This window comes from Carassius gibelio, chromosome A25, assembly GCF_023724105.1.
Source record: "Carassius gibelio isolate Cgi1373 ecotype wild population from Czech Republic chromosome A25, carGib1.2-hapl.c, whole genome shotgun sequence".
Lineage (NCBI taxonomy): Eukaryota > Metazoa > Chordata > Actinopteri > Cypriniformes > Cyprinidae > Carassius > Carassius gibelio.
Window position 1 is genome coordinate 184,610 of NC_068395.1, and position 21,594 is coordinate 206,203.

Here is a 21,594-nt window from a genome sequence, read left to right on the forward strand (position 1 = left end):
AGAACACTTTACCCCCAAAATTAGAATTTCCTGAAAATGTACCTGCTTGCAGACCATGGAGGATTATTGTGAAATTTTTATCAGCAGTTTGGACTCATTCTGTTGGTACCTATTCACTGCACAGGATCAGTTGTTAAGCAAGTAAAGTTATGCAGGGTTGCCAACTCTCACGCATCTGGCATGACACTCACACTTTCAGCATCAATCTCACACTGAAGTCCAAGCGTGAGTGTCACGCCAGATGCTTGAAAGTTGGCAACCATGTGTAATGCTAAATTTATTCAAATCTGTTCTGCTGATGAAAATAACTCATCTACACCAACTCATGAGGGTGAAGTAAATCCATTCCTGTTATTGAAGAAATTACATGAAATCAATTACCTTCACAATGGATTTACCTTCTTCATGCAATCATAGAACATTTGCCCCAATAAGTTGACAATTTGTACAATTTAAAAGTCATTTTGTGAGAATTTTGAGGTTGGCACAGTTGATTTAAAAATCTAATTTTAACATGCAAATATCCAATATCTAATTATTTGTGTTGCAGACAGCTTGTTCTAACACATCTTAAGAGATGTGATTTGGTCACAGCATTTCAAAGCTAACATGATACACAAAAAGAAAAAGTACACAACAGAATGTTACTTCATATGCACACAGATAGCAGTTTGTCCTAAAAAACACCATTGCCAGATGTTTTAAGGGTTGATTTTAAGGAACTCATACACAATGCGGTTATATAAAACATATAAAACCAGAAGTGCAGAAGTGTGAGTTAGTTGAAGGGAGATAATTGTTCAATTATTCAGGAATTTTTAAGACAGAATCAACTTCAGCAGAGCAGGACACGCAATGGAGAGACCATTAAAGTTTCAGTGCTGCTTTCTCTGGTAAGAAATATGGTCATGAAATATTAATTGAATGACATGTATGGATTTGTTTGTTTTAAATGTTTTGCATATACTGTATGGGAGTTGGAAGCCTGTCGGAACATTCCTGTTGATGTTCTATATGCAGGAGGATCCATACAAAATGATGTACTTAATTAACAATCTACAATTTAAAACATGAAAATAGTGTGCTGTATAATAATATTTAATAATTTTTTTGGTCATATTTACAATTGGTTATGAATCATGCATGCATACTCAGAAGGAAGCTGCTATTATTGTATCCTTAAAATTAATTTGGTTGTAGAACTGTTAAAAGGCCATTTTAATAGCTCACGTGTATTTTTTCTTATCTTGCAAGAACGGGGGAGTGTCAGCTCTGGTAAAGGACATTATCATTGTGATATTCTTAGTTTAAATACAAAATGTACATAATTAATTACAAAAGCATGTGCCTATTATAATAAATCTAAAGTCTATTGTAGTCAGCAGCACTGAAACTTTGATAGTCATGTTGAATTTGCAGCAAAAACAAACAAAAAACAAAAAAACAAAAAACAAAAAGGCAGACCTTCATCATTTCATTTGCCTACAGAAACAAAATTGCTTAATTTGGAAAACAGTAACTTTGAGACCTTCACTACCCAATAGAAGGAAAACAAAATAGTTAAAAGAAAATGCCACTAAATTGCCAGTTAAACTGTTGTTTTACTTATAAAATAATCTGTATGTGACCATCATAATGGCAGTTTAAACATTTAGTACACTGAGACAAATCATTTCAGGAAGTTGAAACTTGGAGGGATTAAAATCAAGACGACTTGCATCATACTAAAGAAAAAAACTTTAGTACTTTTTAAACGTTGCAGAACCAGAAAAAAACTGATAGAGAGAAGCACTGCCATCTTGTGGCCTTTAGTTGGTTTCTACTTCAAATCACTTCTCTTTTTTTTTTAACCAAAGCTGGAATAAGACCAACACTGGTAGTTCATCTGCAGCTTTATTAAGTCAAGAATGTGATGAATCAAGAATGTAGACATCCACTTGTACCCTTTGAATCTAGAATGTAAAAAGCCATAAATGAAGAACGCATATGTCCACTGCATTTTTAAAATACACTGATTTCTCAGTACAGTGCTCTGAATGCGGAGGAGTTATCATAGTATTGGCTCTTGGATATGTGTTAGGATTGTCACTCATGCCCAAGGGCGTAACTTTGGGTCTACCATTGGGGGGGTTACACTCGCGGCATATGAATAATTTTCTTGTGTAAAAGGTAAAATGCTAATTTACACTACAGATTATTTAAAATATGATACTATCTTTCTTGCTGGCAAATGAAATTACTAAAGAAAACGAACAAAAGTATTCATTCTGAATATTTCAAATTATTTTAATCTGAATGATGTTATGATATTAAGGGGGTTATATTAGTTGGATCTGATTTTTGGGGGGGTCATGACCCCCGTAACCCCCCTGCAAATTACGCGCATGCTCATGCCGCATGCACAAAGTGTTCTAAAAAAAAAAAAAAACAACGGCTGTGGAAGAAAGGACATGTACTTCAATAAATACAAAAATAAATTCTAGTTCATATTTACAACATTTACGAAGGGATTCAGATCTGCACATTTATTAAGAAAGAAGACTGCTTTTTAGCTAGAAATAGTCATGTGGTTACAGAATTAATATTTAGTTCCAAAATGTCAGCAATCCTACAGCAGTCATCCTAATGGGTTGTTCACACTAGCGTCCGTGTAGTTTTTTCCCCATGTAAACACTGCGACATATTTGCCTGGTGCGATGCATCTTGCTGTTTATTCAGCATATTGCTTAAGCGAGAACTATTTTCCATTACATTATGCTGCATCTAGCTGATTTACATTTGTTCATTTAGGAGAATATTTCTGAACACATTATTTTTCAACATAAGTTTTGTAATATCTAGAGTTGAGGTGCAGTCACATTTAAGATGCAGTCAAATACCATTGTTGTTGCAAATTTTCACGGGTGAAATCCAGTCATTTCAACAGAAATCCAATCAAGGCAATCCGGAATTCCATGTAGTGGTGAAAGATTTCCCAAATGGGGATTTCTCTAGCTGGATTCACCACACTGATCAACAGAAAGCTACTTGGTTTGAAAGTGACTTTTGTGTGACCTATGCTTCACACAGCGCTACACTATATTAGCTGAAATTTGGCTAATGTGACCACAACTTCTTGGGCAGTTACCTTGATATATTTATACGCTAATGTAATAAAGATTTAAACCAAGTTTACTTGAAAAGTTTGGACAAGATAAACCAGATGTTGAAAAATCATTCTATTGTTGAAAAAAAAGAAAAAAACATTAGACCTGCTAAAAAAAAAAATCATTAATTTTTTTTTTTTTTTTACATTTAATTTAAGCTGGTCTCTCAGTCTGGTCAATATGATATTCAGCTGGTTTAGCTGATCTGCCAGCCTCACCAGATGACCAAAACTAAACTAAAACCAACAAACCAGACCATCTCGAGTGATCACTCGTATGCTGTCAGCAGCAACACTGGAATCAAAATCCTGGATGTGTATCATACAGTCTGACTGCTGACATCACACAATGTGCTGTGACATTGTGACATACCTAAGATCTCATTGGGATCATGTACAAAAATTGTAGAGGACTGGAAAAATCATACAGTATGTGCCTGGCTTAAGGTTAAACTGTCAGATCTTCACAACAGAAGCTTAATGCGCCCCTGTATTCACCCCAATAAAGTAGCCAAATGTGGTAAACCCCTGGAAAGATGTCATCCTCAAAAAAAAAAAAAAAAAAAAAAGCCTCGACTAGGGTAATTTTTCATTCTGGTTAGTTGCATTGAAGAGCTACTACATGAAAGATTGAGAACTGAGGTTATTTCCTCTTGAATGATTGCAAGTGCCAAGAAAGAGTGTTGAGGCCGTAAGACCACTGAAAAATATACTTACAAAATACCACAGGGATAAAGAAAAGGAAATGCATCAGTCTCCTGGTTTACGTTTCAGTCTTTGAAGCAGGAAGTCTTGTCTTTTCTCTGCAAGGAGTTCTTGAATTCTTTTATTATTTGTTTTCTCACGGAACGGCGCTCGCTTTCTGGGGACAAAGTGGTTGAGCATGACTTCGTTTGGACTGGCAATCCTGTAGGACACGTCGATGGAGTTATTCTCCTTCTTGTCTTCTGACCGATGGAGATTGATTATGGCAGGAGGGCTTGTTGCAGTGACATTAAGCTGTAGCCTTGTCAGAAACGTTGTCCCGATGTTTTTATTCTCAAGTGTGCTTGTATATTGTGGAGTGGTTGGCCAAGGCTCTGCAAACTCTGATGATTCGGATTCTGAGAAGTGTTCGGTTGAGATATCGCTCCAGGCTTCGTCCTCGTAGAAGGGTGTGCTGGTTTCCTCTTCGTAGTCAAGTATGCTGGGATGTTTAGTGTGCACAGTGACAGAACCAATGGTAAAAGGGACTGTGGTTCCTGGTTTTAGGGTTATTGGGTTCACGGTGGTTGTGTAGCCCCAAGATGTGGGCTCAGTGGTGATGTTTCTCCATCTGCTGAATGATGGTGTGATGGTGGTTCCAGGCTTCTGTGAGGTCCTGTATAGCAGTGTTGTGAGAACAGGAGCTGTTGCAGTGGGAGTTATGGGAGTGTACATCCTGGGTCTCGTCAGGTTGAATTCAGAGGTGTAGTTGCCCTCTTTGCAGGACTTGCAGCACATCTGCCAGTAGCCCGGATTGGAGCAGTACTTACTGAGAACCTCCATCCGACAGAACACAGACCTGTCTCCTTTACAGCGGGATCCTGAAAGATAAATCAACAGGATGCATAGTGTGGAGTTAATGATGTCAGTACAATAATGGGGAAATCATACGAATGAAATTAGAAAAAAATAAGATAACAAATGTAAAATATTAATAATGTAAAAAAAAAATATGTATAAAGAAAGAATCATGCATGCACCCTGGCAGATAGTTATCGAGTTCAACGAAATAATAGGATAAAAAAAATAAAAAAAATAAATAATAATAATAATATATATATATATATATATATATATGTGTGTGTGTGTGTGTGTGTGTATATATATATATATATATATATATATATGTGTGTGTGTGTGTGTGTATATATATATATATATATATATATATGTGTGTGTGTGTGTGTGTGTGTGTGTGTGTGTGTGTGTATATATATATATATATATATATATATATATATATATATATATATATATATACATATACACACACACCCACACCCACACACACACTGTTGTTTATAACTTATATTTTAAACTACATTAAAAAAGAAGAACATTTTAAATTGCAAAATAAGTTTAACTTTTTTTAATGTATTTTTGTGTGTGAGGTAGTGTGTACATGACATAATAAAATGTAATAATAAAATAACAAGAAAACAATAAAAAAATATTAAAGTGAACAAAGCAGAACACTAGGAAAAGAGGGAAATGTGAAATGCAGTTAGTCTGAGCAAACCAGCAACCTAAAATGATAGAGCACAAATTCAAAGGATTTAAGTATTCAATGTATTACTTGACCCTTTATTCCCATAAACACAGCCGACAAGAAACCACATTAGTTACACAGAGACTTCCTGTCAAATATAGAGCATGTACAAGACAACACATACAACTTTTCTCAGTACAATGTAAACTGATTTGAAATGTCACATCATTCACAGTTTAGTAACACTTTGGTAAAATGTTTCAACACCATCAAATCCATTGAAAAACAGACAATTTTGAGGAGTATAGTTATAAAAATGGAAATGGCACATCCTGTATTACATGTAACCAGTCACGTAAAGTAACTGCACGTAATGTAAGGAAATGCTACGCTCTGGAATGAAAGAGCTGTGCCAAATAAGACGTACAGGGCCCAGCATTCAGCGGAGATCTGACTACAGGCCAAACACTGCCTTCATCACTCCATTTGATATCAGTTTAAACTAGTTTTAATTACTAATAAGTTCAGATGCAAGGTGCTTTGAATATGTAATTCCAGAATGGGCTGGAAGAACATTCTTTACAAATGTTAGGTGCTTTTATTTGTAAAGCTAGTGTTGTGTGGTAAGTAAAAGAGGGTTATCAGTCTGGACCCTGTCACATTGATTTCAGTTACTCAGATGAACAGCCATTCCCATTAAAAAACAGCAGGACCTCACGACCACACACACACACACACACACACAGACACACGCGCGCGTGCACAGACACACACAGTCATATACTTTATAGTCCTTTAAAATATCATTATAACCTTAAATATTGTTTTAAACATGATATATACTTTATATGTATCATTACTTTCCATAGATAAATACAATATATTACTTTTGTTACTGGTGTAAGAGATAACAGTCATTAACGTTACTAAGTATGTTCAACGCCATTTAATATATACACATGATTGCTGTAGAGTTTCTAAAAAAAGGCCTTTTGACATTGTCTGCAGTAGCCTGTAGCTTCATCTTTCCACAGATTTACAATCATACAGCAGTGAGAGACCATGATATAACCGAAGATCTGAGGAGCGGCAACTGTCTACACTTGCTTAGCTGTAAACATCCATATTCGTTGTTCTTCTTTTCTTTAGCTGCCTCTTTTTCGAAATTTGGTGGGCATGCAAACGTAAACCTGCACCACTTCAACCTAAAATAAGGCAAAAAAGTCTGATGTGAGCAGAAGCATGAGGTATTTTGTATCCTTCAAAAGGACGTCAAACATCGACACGCAACTGATTTATAAAATAAATGTTCATAGTGTTAAAGCGTGCACCACCTTACCATTCTAGTCTTTTTATGTCAATGTATAGAAAAAAAGGGTAAAAAATAAAATGCTCTGTAAAAGTTGCTTTTTCATAATTCCTTCGGAGTTCTTAAACCATTTTTCAAGAGAATGTGTTCGAACATAAATGACATTTAACAGTCAAAACATTCAAATTATGGCCCACATTGTCATTTTAGTGATAGATTTTTTATGCTCATCTTTTATATGTATTTAATTGACAAACTGACTGAAATGCAGTTGCCGACAGTAGAGGACCAACTCCCTCATACAGAGGGGTTTGTTGAATGATTCACCCTGGAAGTCGTTACAACAGTCATATTCATATTGCCTGACGTAGCACAACCACCACAGCTTTTCCAAACAAGGCTCCTTCTGCACAGGCACTTACTGCCCTCTTTCAATGCAATTTATGGCCGTGTTTAGCCTTCAGCCCTGTATAAAACCACATACAGAGCGAACAAGGGCGGAGGAAAGAAAAAGCCTGAAGAATTCCCTCGGATGAAGGAAAAGTGAAGACTCTGAGAGGGACAGAGAAGCGGTCAGGACAGAGTGTAACAGAGCCATAGCATAAGAGAGAGAGGCAGGGTCCAGGAATGAGCGGCCATGCAAAACACAGCAGGCTGATGACTGGAGATGGGACGTTTACTTGAGGAGATCTTCGGAGCTGGGAACTCGGGGTTTGCTCTGGAGAGCCACTGGATGAGGAAGTTCCCTCTGTCATCTGGGAGTTAAGAGAGGATTTAAGAACATTATTTATATCATTATGTTATTTGGGTTTTGAAAGGGACTTAAGTGAATTCGGACACTTACTTGGACACGGAGCAAGTGGACATGATCTGATGCTCTCAGGCTTGGTGTCCATGCAGATGCCGATGGCATTATCAGGGGTGCTGCACAGGACTTGCCGCTCCTGAGTCCCATTACCACAGGTCACTGAGCACTGCACACACACGAAGAACATAGAAACATATACATTAGCAGAATGGGACGCAATAACAAGATAACATTGATAAACCTATACTACAAGCAAAATACAGCAACTGATACAGATGCTGATACAAGGTTCTCTCTTTTAGAATATCCTTGATATTCGGTCCAATAAGATGTTTGATGATAATTTTAATGTCATGCCCAATAATTAATAAATAAACAATATTACCATTATAATATTAATACTTTTTTAAATCTAATATATATAAAAAAGCAGTAAACACTAAAATCAATTATTGATTTTGAATTTTGGCATATCTTTATAATACCATAATATACATTATGAAAAATGGATATCTGGTTTGTGATTTAATAGTGTTATCAAATGGGACACATTAATCAAAATGTTTTTAAAGATTAACTTTATGTGTGTGTTAGATAAAGGTAATCTAAATGTCAAAATGGGCATGAAAAATGAAATGTCCAACTCTTAAACTTTAATCTCACTCAAACTCACTTGAGACCAAGGTCCAGTTCTCCAATGTGCAGGGCATAGGTGACGATTACAGGGTCGTCGCCCTTCAGGCCGGTCGTCATTGCAGTGCTTAGCATTGACGGCTTTGTATGAACCGTCCAGTTCAGGTCTCACACAGTGCACGGGTCGGGTCTGAGAACCAGTTTTTCCACATGATTTACTGCACTCCTCCCATTCTCCTGTCACCCAGCTGAAATACATTAGACACATTTAAACACATTTGTTCACTTACCCCTCATACCTTTTCACCATCATCAATCACTCATTTAGACATTAATGGTACAATTGTATGATAGTGGTTTGCAGACTACCACATGGCGAACCACATTTGCTTACATTGGTTCTGAGCACTCCTTCTGGTTGCAAGCTCGACTGATGGCGCGAGGTTTGGGTATGTTAGCACAGAGTGTACGGTGTACCATTTTGCCATCCGACTTCCTTCGGCACCCAAAACGTGTGTACTGTTTTCCTACAAGCCAAACAAACAGACAAAATGCCACAATACAAGCTGTTGTCTCCTACCACTGATCCAAGTTTCACTCAAAACTCATGTCTGTCATGGTTGTGCACATTCAGAGTTGAACTAAGGATTAAATTCTTTTAGCCATTTTTCTCAACAGAATACAGAATGTAGAAAATGAAGTTTAAGGAATAATAATAATAATAATAATAATAATAATAATAATAATAATAATAATAATAATAATAATAATAATAATAATACAATACTTTTTATTATGAATTACACATAAGCATATATTACCTTTTAAAAGTTTGGGATAATTAATATTTATTTTGAATAAATTAATTATTTTATTTAGTGAGGAGGAATAGCCAGTTCTTATATACTGATGTGTACCTCCGCCACATGGCTTGGAGCAATGCGACCACTTTCTGAGAGCCCACTCGAAGTAAACTGTGTCGTCCTGAGGCAGGGAGTTCTCCATTGAAGAGAGCGGATCTTCTGGCAGGATGTATTTGTATGAAAGCGTGACTTTAGAAATGCTCTGAGACTGGACCTGGAGAAGATGTTTTATATTGGCTGAGCATGTTACTCTTTAAAAATACATTCTGTTAATTGTCCTTATTGGTATCTTGTGATTTAACCTTAATTTTTAATAGTTTACCCAAAGATGAAAATGAAGCCATTGTTTAATCAACCTGGCGTTATTTTAATGCTGCATCCCTTCTTCTTCCTCTTCTTCTTTTTTTTGGGCCACAAAAGGATAAAAAAAAAATAATACATGGCATGTGCTTCTCCATAAAATAGTAGTGGATAGCACCCAGCATAAAACGTATCAAGAAAAAAAGGAAATAAAAAAACTTCATTTGACATGTTTCGATACATGTCTCTATAAATGACAATGAGGTACTGCTCAGCTCACCCCTTTTCTGTTTTTTTGAGGATTCGGTGGCATGTTACCATCAAAAACAAAACTATTCTACTGTTTCATCAGTAGCTCTGATGTCTGGAGAAAATGAATACTCTTATTGCAGACAGCTTAGAACTTGCTGTGGGTGGAAATAAGCTAATACGGGACAGTCTGTCAACAGTTATGGGCGGGGCCTGAGCAGTATGATGTCATGATGACTGTTTTGGTTTTTGGGGATTAAAGAAAAAGGAATTAATTCATTTTTATCATGGCAGGGTGCTTGTGTAATTGTCATTGTGCAAACACCATGCAAAAGTGAATTTTGGATCCGATGTACACTTTAAATACTACATTAAATTTAGCTTTTTTTTCACCAAACCCTCAGAACACCCTCAGTTTACCCTCAGAACACTCAAATGTATGATAGGTGTTGCATGGGACCATTTTGTGATACTTTTGCATTTGATTTTAAACCCCGATACTTGTCAATATTTACTGCCAGATTATGGCTGAGTGCGAGTAGGGCGTTTTTAAACATTTCTTCATACATGGTCTGAAAAAGAAGGGCAAACACCATTGGAACAACCCCAGGTTGAGTAAGTAATCACTGAATTTTCAATTCTTGGTGAACCATACCTAACCACTACTAGACATACACGTACTGCCCTTATTTACCCTGAAAGCTGTTTAGGTTTAGTTCTTTATCTTTGGCTGATATAATGCTCATTCTCACCATAATGAGGACTCCATATTTGAGTGGTCCGTTGGTCTGGACCGTCTCCATGTCATCATTGTTAGTGTACTCCCACGCCACACCTTTTTCAATTACTGTACGTGACTCAGGAAAATCACCCTCGTCATTCAGAAAGATATGATCTGTGGCCTGGTTCTTCACCACTAGCAGAGGACAATTTAACATTAGTAAAAATTAAATAAAAAATAAATTTATGCATTTAGCAGACACTTTGATCCAAAGCGACTTACAGTGCATTCTGGGTAATCCTTTTTACCTATCATGTGTTCCCTGAAAATAGAACCCACGACCTTGCGCTTGTTAACGCAATGCTCTACCACTTTAGCTACAGGAACACTCCTAACTCTATGAAGTCCAATTCATGTACCCAGTGAGACAAAAACAAGGATCTTAGATACTTCTAAGTAGCTAAGGTGCTTCATGGTCACTGAGCTGGAGCTCCTAATGTTCTCAGTACCAGGAGAAGTCCTAATCTCTCCATCAATAACAAAGGAGTTTCTAACTACTACAGTATATGGGATTTATACCTATAACATGTGGAGTTCCTTTGAATTCATGGATCTGTATGTGGCGTGCTCCTCTAGGAATCTCCAGGATCTTCAGAAAACCTAAGAAGACAATTCACAAAAAATAAAAATACATTTAGCAGACATTTTATCCAAAGTCACTTACAGTGCATTTTGGATATACATTTTTTTTAACCTAACATGTATTCCCTGGCACTTGAAACCACAACCTTTTACACTGCTAACACAATGCTCTACGACTGAGCCAAAGGAACGTTGAGATTTGAAATTATGTGACTAAAATTTTTAAATGAATCTGGGTTGAAAACCTGTTCATGGAGACCTGTTCATGGAGCTCACCTGGTTTCCTCGTGCTGCGGGTGAAATTTCCTTTGACAATCTTGCACGTGGCATTGTCTCCTCCACACACGCCACACTTATCGTCCTCTAGCTCCGAGGCTATAACATTGTCACAGCCCACTTTCTGTGCAGAGAGCAGGATTTATAAGATCCAAGAATATATAGAGACATAGAAGTGCTGACTTTAGATAAACTGACCCGATTAACAGAAATTATATTCATATATATTCACACATGCACTTCATCTTTTAATTCCACTAGTAAAACATTGATATCTAAGCATGTTCTTCATCAATCTGCCTTGCTCAAAGGACTCAGCAGTCATGCATTCCACCGATAACAGAACTAAACACAGAACAGTGAAGACAGCATCCTATTCTAGCAAATCAACAATTTACCTGGCAGTGAGGAGCGGAAAGGCCTCAGATATCTGATTAGGCCTGATATTATTCATTATATGGTATTTGAAGATGAACTTCAGTGAAGGATGGTTTGTGTGGGTGTGTTTGAATAACCTTTACCTCACATTCCCCACGCACACACACGCTGTAAGGGTCTTTGTAGGAACAACGTGTGCCATCATGCACCATTCTTTTCATGGATATCACGTCTCCTGTCTCTTTAGACTGGCAGTACAGTTGACATCTTTCTTCAGCTGTCCAAAAAAAAACAGACCACAGACAAATTTATGCAATTCATATTTGTAGTTCTAGCACAGACATACATTTGTGCATGCTTTTGAATTCATGGAATTGATGTATTGATTTTATTGTATTTTTTTAAACAATTACGGCAGAAAGTGAGTATATTTCCTAGCCAAAACAGCCTAGAAAATTGAAGCTTTTCATTTTCCGTCGGTCTTAGTACATGATGTAGCTACAGAAGAGTCAAGTTTCAAATAGGAAAAAGAGAGAAGCTCTTATATGCTCTCTATGCAGAAACTCTTCTATGCAGAGGATGCAGTATGCACAGTGCTGCACTCTGCACTCACACACCTGGACCATAACAACACATATGTTAGGATGTTATTTGTTGACTTCAGTTCAGCATTTAACACCATCATTCCCTCCAAGCTGACCACAAAACTTGGAGACCTGGACATTAACACCTCCCTCTGCAACTGGATTATGGACTTTCTGACCAACAGGCCTCAGCATGTTCAGTCAGGCCACACCCACTCCACCACCATCACACTGGCGTACCACAGGGCTGTGTGCTGAGACCATTCCTCTACTCCCTTTAGACCCACGACTGCAAGCCTGTGCATGGATCCAACTCCATCATTAAGTTTGCAGATGACACCACGGTGATTGGCCTCATCACAGACAACGATGAGTATGCCTACAGGGAAGAGGTACAGCACCTGGCCACATGGTGCGCTGACAATAACCTGCTCCTTAACACCAATAAGACTAAGGAGCTCATTGTGGACTTCAGGAAGAAGAAAGGAAGCACGCATGACCCCATGCACATTAACGGGATGGTTGTTGAACGTGTCTCCAGCTTCAAGTTCTTGGGAACCACCATCTTGGAGGAACTGTCCTGGGCCACAAACACCTCCAGCCCGGTCAAGAAGGCTCACCAGCACCTTTTCTTCCTCATGACACTGAAGAGGAATCAGCTGTCTTCATCCATCCTGGTGAACTTCTACCGATGTGCAATTGAGAGCATCCTGACCAGTTGCATCACAGTCTGGTATGGGAACTGCTCAGTGGCTGACCGCAAGGCACTGCAGAGGGTGGTGAAAACTGCCCAACACATTACAGGGACACCACTTCCTGCTCTTGAGGACATCCAGAGGAAAGGCTGTCTACGTCGAGCTCGCAGCATTCTCAAGGACTCCTCTAACCCTGACCACAGACTGTTTAACCTCCTGCCCTCCGGGAGGTGCTTCAGGAGCCTCCGGACAAGGACCACAAGATTCAGGAACAGCCTCCTTGCTGAACTCTGCCCTCTGACACCCCTCAAGACCCCCCACACCACACAAATACTGTCCATTGCAATAGTGTAATTATGTTCATATGTTCATAGTTCTGCCTATAGTGTACGTACACTTTTACATATTCCATCTGCACAGTATGTTCATAGTACACCTATCTGTATATCATGCTAATAGTATTTAAAATCTGTAAATTATGTCCATAATACTTATTTGTATAGTTATTGTACATATTATAGACCTTGTATATTCTGTACTTACTGCTTATTGCACTTCTGGTTAGATGCTAACTGCATTCCATTGCCTTGTACCTACTTGTGCAGTGACAATAAAGTTGAATCTAGTCTAATCTAATCTAATCTAATCTATGCGAAGATAAATTAAAAGTGCTACCACCAGACCTGGAGATCGACTGAATGGATTCGAAAATGGTAAAACTCAACTGTTTTACTCTAGGGGAGTTGGAACATTTAAAAAAAGTGTTCCTTTAAGAGGGGTACATATTTAATCAAGACATTTCTTATCTATCAGTCACTGTGAGTTATGTTGTGACGACATTAGGGATCCTATGCAAAGAGCCACACCATTGAACGTTGTTACCACCTGGCGCTGCAAATGCTGACAAGCTGTTGCTTTTCTTCATCAGAAAAAAAAGGATGGAGGCTTACGACCCTGTATCGATTATCAGGCTCTTAACAACATAACCGTCAAATTCCGATATCCACTTCCCCTCGTCCCAGCTGCCCTGGAACATCTCAGTGGTGCCACTGTCTTCACCAAGTTGGACCTCCGCAGCGCCTATAACCTCATCCAGATACGAGAGGGGGACGTGTGGAAAACTGCCTTCATAACCCATACTGGCCAATATGAGTACTGCATGATGCCATATGGACTTGTTAACGCTCCCTACATCTTCCAGGATTTTATCCATGAGTTGCTCTGGGAGTTCCTCCATAAGTTTGTCCTCGTCTACATTGATGATTTCCTCATTTACTCCAGGTGCCTAGCGGAACATCGTCGCAATGTTGTGGAGGTCCTGCAATGCCTGAGGGCCTTTAAGCTCTACCTCAAGGCCGAGAAATGCTCCTTCCATCAGCCCTCAGTGCAATTCCTTGGTTACAACATCAACAGCAGTGGCATCCAGATGGACGAGGGGAAGGCCAATTTCTACAGACGGTTCATCCAGAACTACAGTGTCATCACCAGCCCTCTCACTAGTCTCCTCCAAAATAAGCCAAAATCACTCTCTTGAACTCCAGCCACCACAGAGGCCTTCAACTCCCTCAAGAAGGCATTTACAACCGCTCCACTCCTGGTCCATCCTGAACCCGACCGACCCTTCGTCGTTGAAGTCGACCCCTCTTCTACTGGAGTGAGAGCGGTCTTATCTCAGCAGCAGGGGAATCCCAGTCGCCTCCACCCATGCACCTTCTTCTCCCGGAAGCTCAACCTGGCGGAGTTCAATTATGACATTGGCAACCATGAGCTGTTGGCCATCAAGTTGGCCCTGGAAGAATGGAGGCATTGGCTGGAGGGAGCCAAACACCCCTTTCTGGTTCTCAGGGACCACAAGAACCTAGAGTATATTCGGGTCGCCAAGAGGTTAAATCCGAGACAAGCCTGCTGGGCACCATTCTACACCCGCTTCCACTTTACCATCTCGTATCGCCCAGGGGCAAAGAACGTGAAGGCTGATGCCCTGTCCCGGTGTCACGCCCCCGGAGAAAATCTAGAGGAACCCAAAACCATTATCCCAAAAAAGGTCATCATCAGCCCCATTACCTGAGTCATTTTCTAAGTAATGTCGTCTTCTCCCCCTGAACAATCTGCCCACGACCATGGAAACAGCCGAGTTATTATTTAACCATGTCTTCAGGTACTTCAGCATCCCAGAAGACATTGTCTAAGACAGAGGTCCTCAGTTCATCTCCCGGTTATGGAAGGCATTCCATTCACTCCGAGGTGTGGCCATCAGTCTGTCCTCCGGATACCATCCACAATCGAACGGGCAGACAGAGAGGAAGGTTCAGGAGATTGGACGCTTCCTCCATACCTTCTGTCTCGGCCACCAGAACTCCTGGAACCAGATCCTAGGGTGGGCCGAGTATGCACAGAACTCCCTGCGACAACCTACTCCATTCCAGTGTGTGCCACTTCCCCTTGTCAGGTGAACCCTCGGATGTCCCCGTCATCGACTACTGGTTCTGGGAGAGCGAGAGGGTCTGGGACACAGCCAACCACCAACTCCAGCGGGCCCTACGTGTGCGCAGAATGACAGCCGACCTTCGCCGATCCAAGGCTCCTACATACCAACCCGGTCAGAAGGTCTGGCTGTCCACCTCTACATCCGCCTGTGCCTGCTCTGCCGCAAGCTAAGTCCCAGATTCATTGGCCCATTCACCATCCTTGAGCAGATCAATCTGGTCACTTACAAACTACAATTACCACCTGAGTACCGGATTCACCCCACTTTCCATGTGTCTCTCCTGAAACCTCACCATCCCTCTGTTTCTCCCTCCACAGAACCTGGTGAAGCCGAAGCCCCCCCCCCCCCACACTCCTCCTAGAAGACGGTGCTGCCTATGAAGTAAGAGACATCCTGGACTCCCGGCGGCGTGGTGGACAACTTGAATACCTAGTGGACTGGGCAGGATATGGTCCAGAGGATGTTCATGGGTCCCACGCAATGACATCCTGGATCCAAACTTACTAAACACCTTCCACTCCAGTCATCCTAACCAGCCTGCTCCCAGAGGAGGAGGACGTCCACCATGTCGTCGAGGTCCTCGGCCCTCAGGAGCGGGACGTGGGGAAGGGGGGTACTGTTACAAACACGCCAGGTTCCACCTCCACTCATTCACAACGCAGGCCCTCAACTGAGTACTGAGCACTTCCACCTGACCCTCATCATCATCCAATCACCTTTGCACTTCAAATACCACACACGCAATCAGTCAGCGTCCGGTCTCGTTTGCAACAAGGTCTTACCTGTATGCTAACTCTAAGGACTAACTCTATCTCTTCTTACCTCTCTCCAGCGATCTCCTGAATTTCCCACCCATCTCCGTGCGTGTGTGAGGTACACCTCCCTCCTTTGACGTCTCTACCCTGGTACTACGGATCACTTCATCACTGCCATACTCCATATCACTCTACCCAGCACTACCTGCTCCTCTGCTTGTGCCTCAATAAACTGTCTTTCTGTTATTCCTCAGCTTCCTGTGGTTTTCCGTAACACATATAACTTAGCCTATATGAAATTACAAATATAACATAGTATACTGTAGATTAAATGACCCCATAGGAGATCTATACAGGTGGAGCTGGGCAAGGTGGAGGGTATTTGAAGTGCATTGCATACGTATTTGAATGTTGAGCAGCAAGCTTATCGGAATGAAAGCAATCATCTGCACTTTCAAGCAACTGTAAACTACATACCCTTACACATGAAATGACAGCTTGATTTTTTATTTTTTTTTGTGAAATACTTATAATCAAGCATTAGTCTCAGCCTCAGATGTCATGCCCACGGACCATTAGCTAAAAACTAGAAACACTTCAGGAGCGTTCATGCGATGATGTCATCATCAGATTGGTTAAATGCCACAGGATTTCTGCGAGACGTGTGTGTAGCGTCCTTTTACGTTTCATCTTTAAACAAAAATTCTGTGGCTTCAAACCAGTCTACCGAAACAAGAAAGGTGCTGTGTTTACAACTGTGATGACAAGCTCTTATCAGGATCAACTAAATGCTGGATTTTCAAAAGTATGTGAAATATTTAAAGTTCTCGGCATATAATGTTTAAAATATGTTTGAGAGTTTTACACACCGGCCTGTTATTGTGGCGACATTTCCATGCCGCAAAACTAACTGTGAGTGGTTGTTTGACATGTCTGTCAAACGGCCTCATGGTTAGTGATGGGTACTGAAACCCGGTATTAAACTGGCCCCGGGGCTAAATTATGAAAGACCGTACTATCAGTAAGATCTGACGGTATCGGTTCTGCTTTCGGTACTGGAGGAAAAAAAATGTACTATGTATTTTTGCTTGTTGTCGTGCACATTTAATCTCGCCAAACATTTCTAATGTGCGATCATATTAAGACGTTTGTCCGTGAGATCTGCGTGAACTCTCATGCACGCTGCAGAGGCTGTCTGTCAGTCACACACACACACACACACCACAACGAGCGCACGCACATGCATTAACTGTACGTAAACTCCTGCTTAATAATAAAGAGTGACGATGGCGAAGAGATTTGCTTAATATTATCGTGCACATTTTATCTTACCAAACATTTCTAATTTGCGATCATATTAAGACGTTTGTCTGTGAGATCTGAAAGAACTCGCATGCGCGCCGCGGAGGCTTTCTGTGTGAGTCACACACACACAACAAGAACGAGCGTGGTACACGCATAAGGAAAACTCCCGCTTAATACAAAGAGTGACGATGGCAGAGAGAGCAAAACATTCCAAAGTGTGGTTATACTTCACTAGAGTTAATGCTGACAACCCTCGTTGTCATAAGTGCAAAACAATATTTGCATGTAAGGGCTGAAACACAACCAATCTGTCAAAGCATCTTTCAAAAGTGCATTATGTGTATCACCTGCCTAGCTAGCTCATCTCTGGTTGTTGCCCGATCTACCACAGGTATGTATGCTAAAATCGTTGAATCAACTTTTTTCACGTCATTTAAAACAAATGTAAAATCTCCCTGGTTTGCTAACCTTACGTAGAAATTCAGTTGATTTCTTTTGGGAAAAATGAGAATGAAATCAACATATTGTCTACTTGCTTTTAAAATTCCAAATAAGGAAAAATCAGTATGTAAATGTAAACATTTATTTGGCTAACTTAAATGCACAGCACCTCAAGTTAGTTTACAAAATAGCCAATTGCCACATTTTGCAACCTTTTTATTATATATATATATATATATATATATATATATATATATATATATATATATATATATATATATATAGAGAGAGAGAGAGAGAGAGAGAGAGAGAGAGAGAGAGAGAGAGAGAGATTTTTTTTTTTTTTTAAGCTGCAGCTACTATGAACCAACCAACTCCTCCTAACACCTCTGGTCCAAGACAAGCGTATTATTAATTTTACATAAAAAAAATAAAGAAATAGTAATTCTGTTCTCAACTTGTTATTGAGGACCACAATGGAAATAAGTCCTGGACTTTATTGTGTTTTTATCCTCGATTGTATCTGATGCCTTTTTGTTTTTATGTTAACTGTAAGGCTTTCTTGATATAATTAAATAAATCAAATCAAATTCTTAAAAAAAACACACACACACACACACACAACACAAAGTACCGATAAGAATAACGTTAAAGTACCGGACCGTTAAGCAGTATTGGTAAGAGTAGTAAAACCTTTAAAACCTTAACGATACCCATCTTTACTCATGGTCGGGCCTTGGCCAGTGAAAGCTGCCATGAATTACTATGCAAGACAAATCAAGCATTGACAATAATCCGTCATATTGGTGGCAATGAGGGGCCACCCAAATTAAAACTCAGCTTAGAGCCCCATAAAGGCTTGGGCAGCAAAGAAGTATTAAAATGAAAAATACAAAGCCATGTGACTGTTCCAATGTCTTTTTCACCAGCATAAAATGAGACTGAACAAAAATGGTGTGGAAATAAATAACACTAAATAAATCAGGTAATTTCTCACGTTCAGGATGCTCGTAGGGCAGCCAATGGTGTTTGGTGCCCTCATGCTCAAAGTGAGGGTTCCACATCTCGCACTGCTCCTCTCTAAAGTCAGCTAGGGCCTTTGCACACTCTTCCATGTTGCAGAGCTGGAACTCATAGTTGTTTCCATAACAAGTGCGTCCCCCGTTGGCTGGACTACAACAGAATAGATTTGTTCAAGTCAAAGGAGAAATGTGAGAAGATGAAAAAAACGTTTTCACCGATTTGAAGACACTCACCTTGGGTTGTTACACTCACGAGTGCGGAACTGTACTCCACCACCACAGGTACGAGAACAGGAACCAAACTTGGTCCACTGACCCCAGTGGCCGTCCTGCCTGAGAATGTCTGGCGTAAGCTTGATACAGTGACCCTTAAAACATTGCTAGAGAAATAAAGAGAGAGGGAGAAAATAAAAAGCAAGGAAAGTTTATTTATATAGCACATTTCGTACACAATGGCAATTCATAGTGCTTAACATAAAAGAAAGTAAAATAATCATGAAGAAGAAGAATAATAAAAAAACGTAGGAAATTATTTAAAAATTGACTTATTTTAAATTAATTTAAAACAGTTAAAAATAGAAAATTATTTTACATAAAATACAGTGAATACGTAAAATACAGTGCAATCGGTTCGGACATCGCACAGTGCTCGTTTAATAAATGCACAGCTAAACAGATGAGTTTTGAGTCTAGATTTAAATGTGACTAATGTTTTAAAAGAAAAATAGTATCAGTTATAGTTAGTATTCAGTTATAGTATAGTTCTGGGTATATGCTCATGTTCTGAGTATAAGATCTAACCTTTCCTGCTGCACACTTGGTCCCATCGATAGGAGGGCCCTTCTTGGTCTTGCAGAAGAAAGGGTTCTCGGGGTGGCTGCACCACAGCTGCTTGCAAGGATCGTAGGTGCTGTACTAAAAGAAACAGTCATGCTCGCATTCATATACACAGACCATGTGACCAGCCCAGATTACATGGCCGTATACTGGCAGAGAAATGGGAAAATTGGGAGAAGTCTTGTTTTTTTTTTAAAAAAAAGTGTTTTTAAATAGTTTTCAGAGATTTTATTGTTTACAGATTAATTACCTGCTTGCACCTGCTTAAACAACATGATTTCTTATTATAGAACATGCTGAAAGTGGGGTCCAGCAGTCCAGAAATATATATTTTTTTCTATTTTGCATTATTTTAAAATGTATCACATTTTTAAACAAATCTTTATTTTACTTTTCATAACAGGAAACCATTGATAACAATGGGTAAAATCTTATTTCATTTTAGAAATTCGTTTCCAGGTATACGATCCTTAAAAATACTGAAAGTACGAACATGCTGTACATGAGAAATGCATCTACGAGAATAATTGATTACTAAAAAGTGAATCATTAATAGTTTAAAAATAATAATTAATATGTAAATCAGACAAATAATGATTAAAATTTTAAAGAAAAATGATTAAAAAATAATAAAACATAACAAAACAAAATTTAGATATTTAAGAAAATAAATAAAAGGATACAAATATAAATTATGACTTACACAACTTAATTTTATATATATATATATATATATATATATATATATATATATATATATATATATATATATATATATATATATATATATATATATATATATATATATATTATTATTATTATTATTATTATTATTATTATTATATGGTTACCATAACAATTTTAGATAAACAAGAAGAACTGAAATCTGATGATTTTTATCTCCAGAATGATTTAAGAATAATCCAAAGAGCATCTGGGCAGTGTTGTTTCAAAAGACATACTGTATGATTGTCTCTATAAATAGTTACATTAGCAATGTAATAATTTGATTACATCTGATTAGTCACCTAGAAATACAGTGCAAAATCTTTAATATTCGTAATTTTATTAAAGCTACGTTCACACTGTCAGTTTTTGGGATTGACAACCACATTTACTTGCAGGTGTGATTCTCGAAATGTCCCGTTCACACAGCGGCTTGCAGTAGCGTTTTGAATACTGTCTGTATGAATGTGCAATGGGAGTCAAGTCAGTATTCCCTACACTTTTAGAAAAAATAGGTACAGAAGCTGTCACTGGGGCAGTACCTTTGACAAGACAGTGTCCAATCGAGCTGTGAGCATTTGAGTTATGCATAGAACAAAAAACTGAAGGGAGCACCTCCAGTGGATGTAAACCTTCAGATGACACACAGCTCATATCTGCATCTCTGTAAGTTGATGAAAACCTGTAACACATGGTAGACAAGTGCAGAGCCACTCTCGCAGTGTATGATCTTATAGACAGCTAGCTGTCTAGTCTTGTTCCATTAGCCCAGCAAGTTTTCTGAGAGCATGAGTCCTGAAAATGTATGAGTGTGAGTTCGGTTATAGAATGTGGTTGTCGATTCCTGTTAATAATGATACTGTGTGTAAACATAACCATATTAAGGACTCAAACACAGGACTGACACCCATATTCTGCTGCTGTATTTTCTCTGTTTGAAATTTTTAAAAAGTTAAACTTTATTTACATAAAAATTATGATATTTTTAGTATTATCTCATTATCCTAACTTGAACCCAGTATGCTGCATTACCAGGTTTACTAACTATTAACCTAACTAGTTGATGTGGTTGAATGTGGAGTGAGATGGCATGTCAGGTTGGCTGGAGTAACGAAGTCTCTCTTTCACTTACCGCAGTGCACATCATGTAGCCCATGCCGAAATCAAAGCGGCACTGGTCATCC

The 21,594-nt window shown here is 39.0% G+C and overlaps 1 protein-coding gene across 1 annotated transcript in view; it reads right to left on the reverse strand.

Moving 5' to 3' along the window:
* LOC127947077 (A disintegrin and metalloproteinase with thrombospondin motifs 2) overlaps nucleotides 1–21,584 on the reverse strand; it is a 153,379-nt gene extending 131,795 nt beyond the window's left edge. The window contains exons 1-8 of the mRNA XM_052544004.1: nucleotides 21,543–21,584; nucleotides 19,649–19,762; nucleotides 19,082–19,227; nucleotides 18,823–18,998; nucleotides 11,701–11,834; nucleotides 11,180–11,303; nucleotides 10,841–10,921; nucleotides 10,293–10,456 (exon numbers count right to left, since the gene is read on the reverse strand). Coding sequence (XP_052399964.1) covers nucleotides 10,293–10,456; nucleotides 10,841–10,921; nucleotides 11,180–11,303; nucleotides 11,701–11,834; nucleotides 18,823–18,998; nucleotides 19,082–19,227; nucleotides 19,649–19,762; nucleotides 21,543–21,566 — 963 coding nt within the window. The 5' untranslated portion in view covers nucleotides 21,567–21,584. The remainder of the gene's footprint in view (nucleotides 1–10,292; nucleotides 10,457–10,840; nucleotides 10,922–11,179; nucleotides 11,304–11,700; nucleotides 11,835–18,822; nucleotides 18,999–19,081; nucleotides 19,228–19,648; nucleotides 19,763–21,542) is intronic.
* Nucleotides 21,585–21,594: the final 10 nt, after the last annotated feature.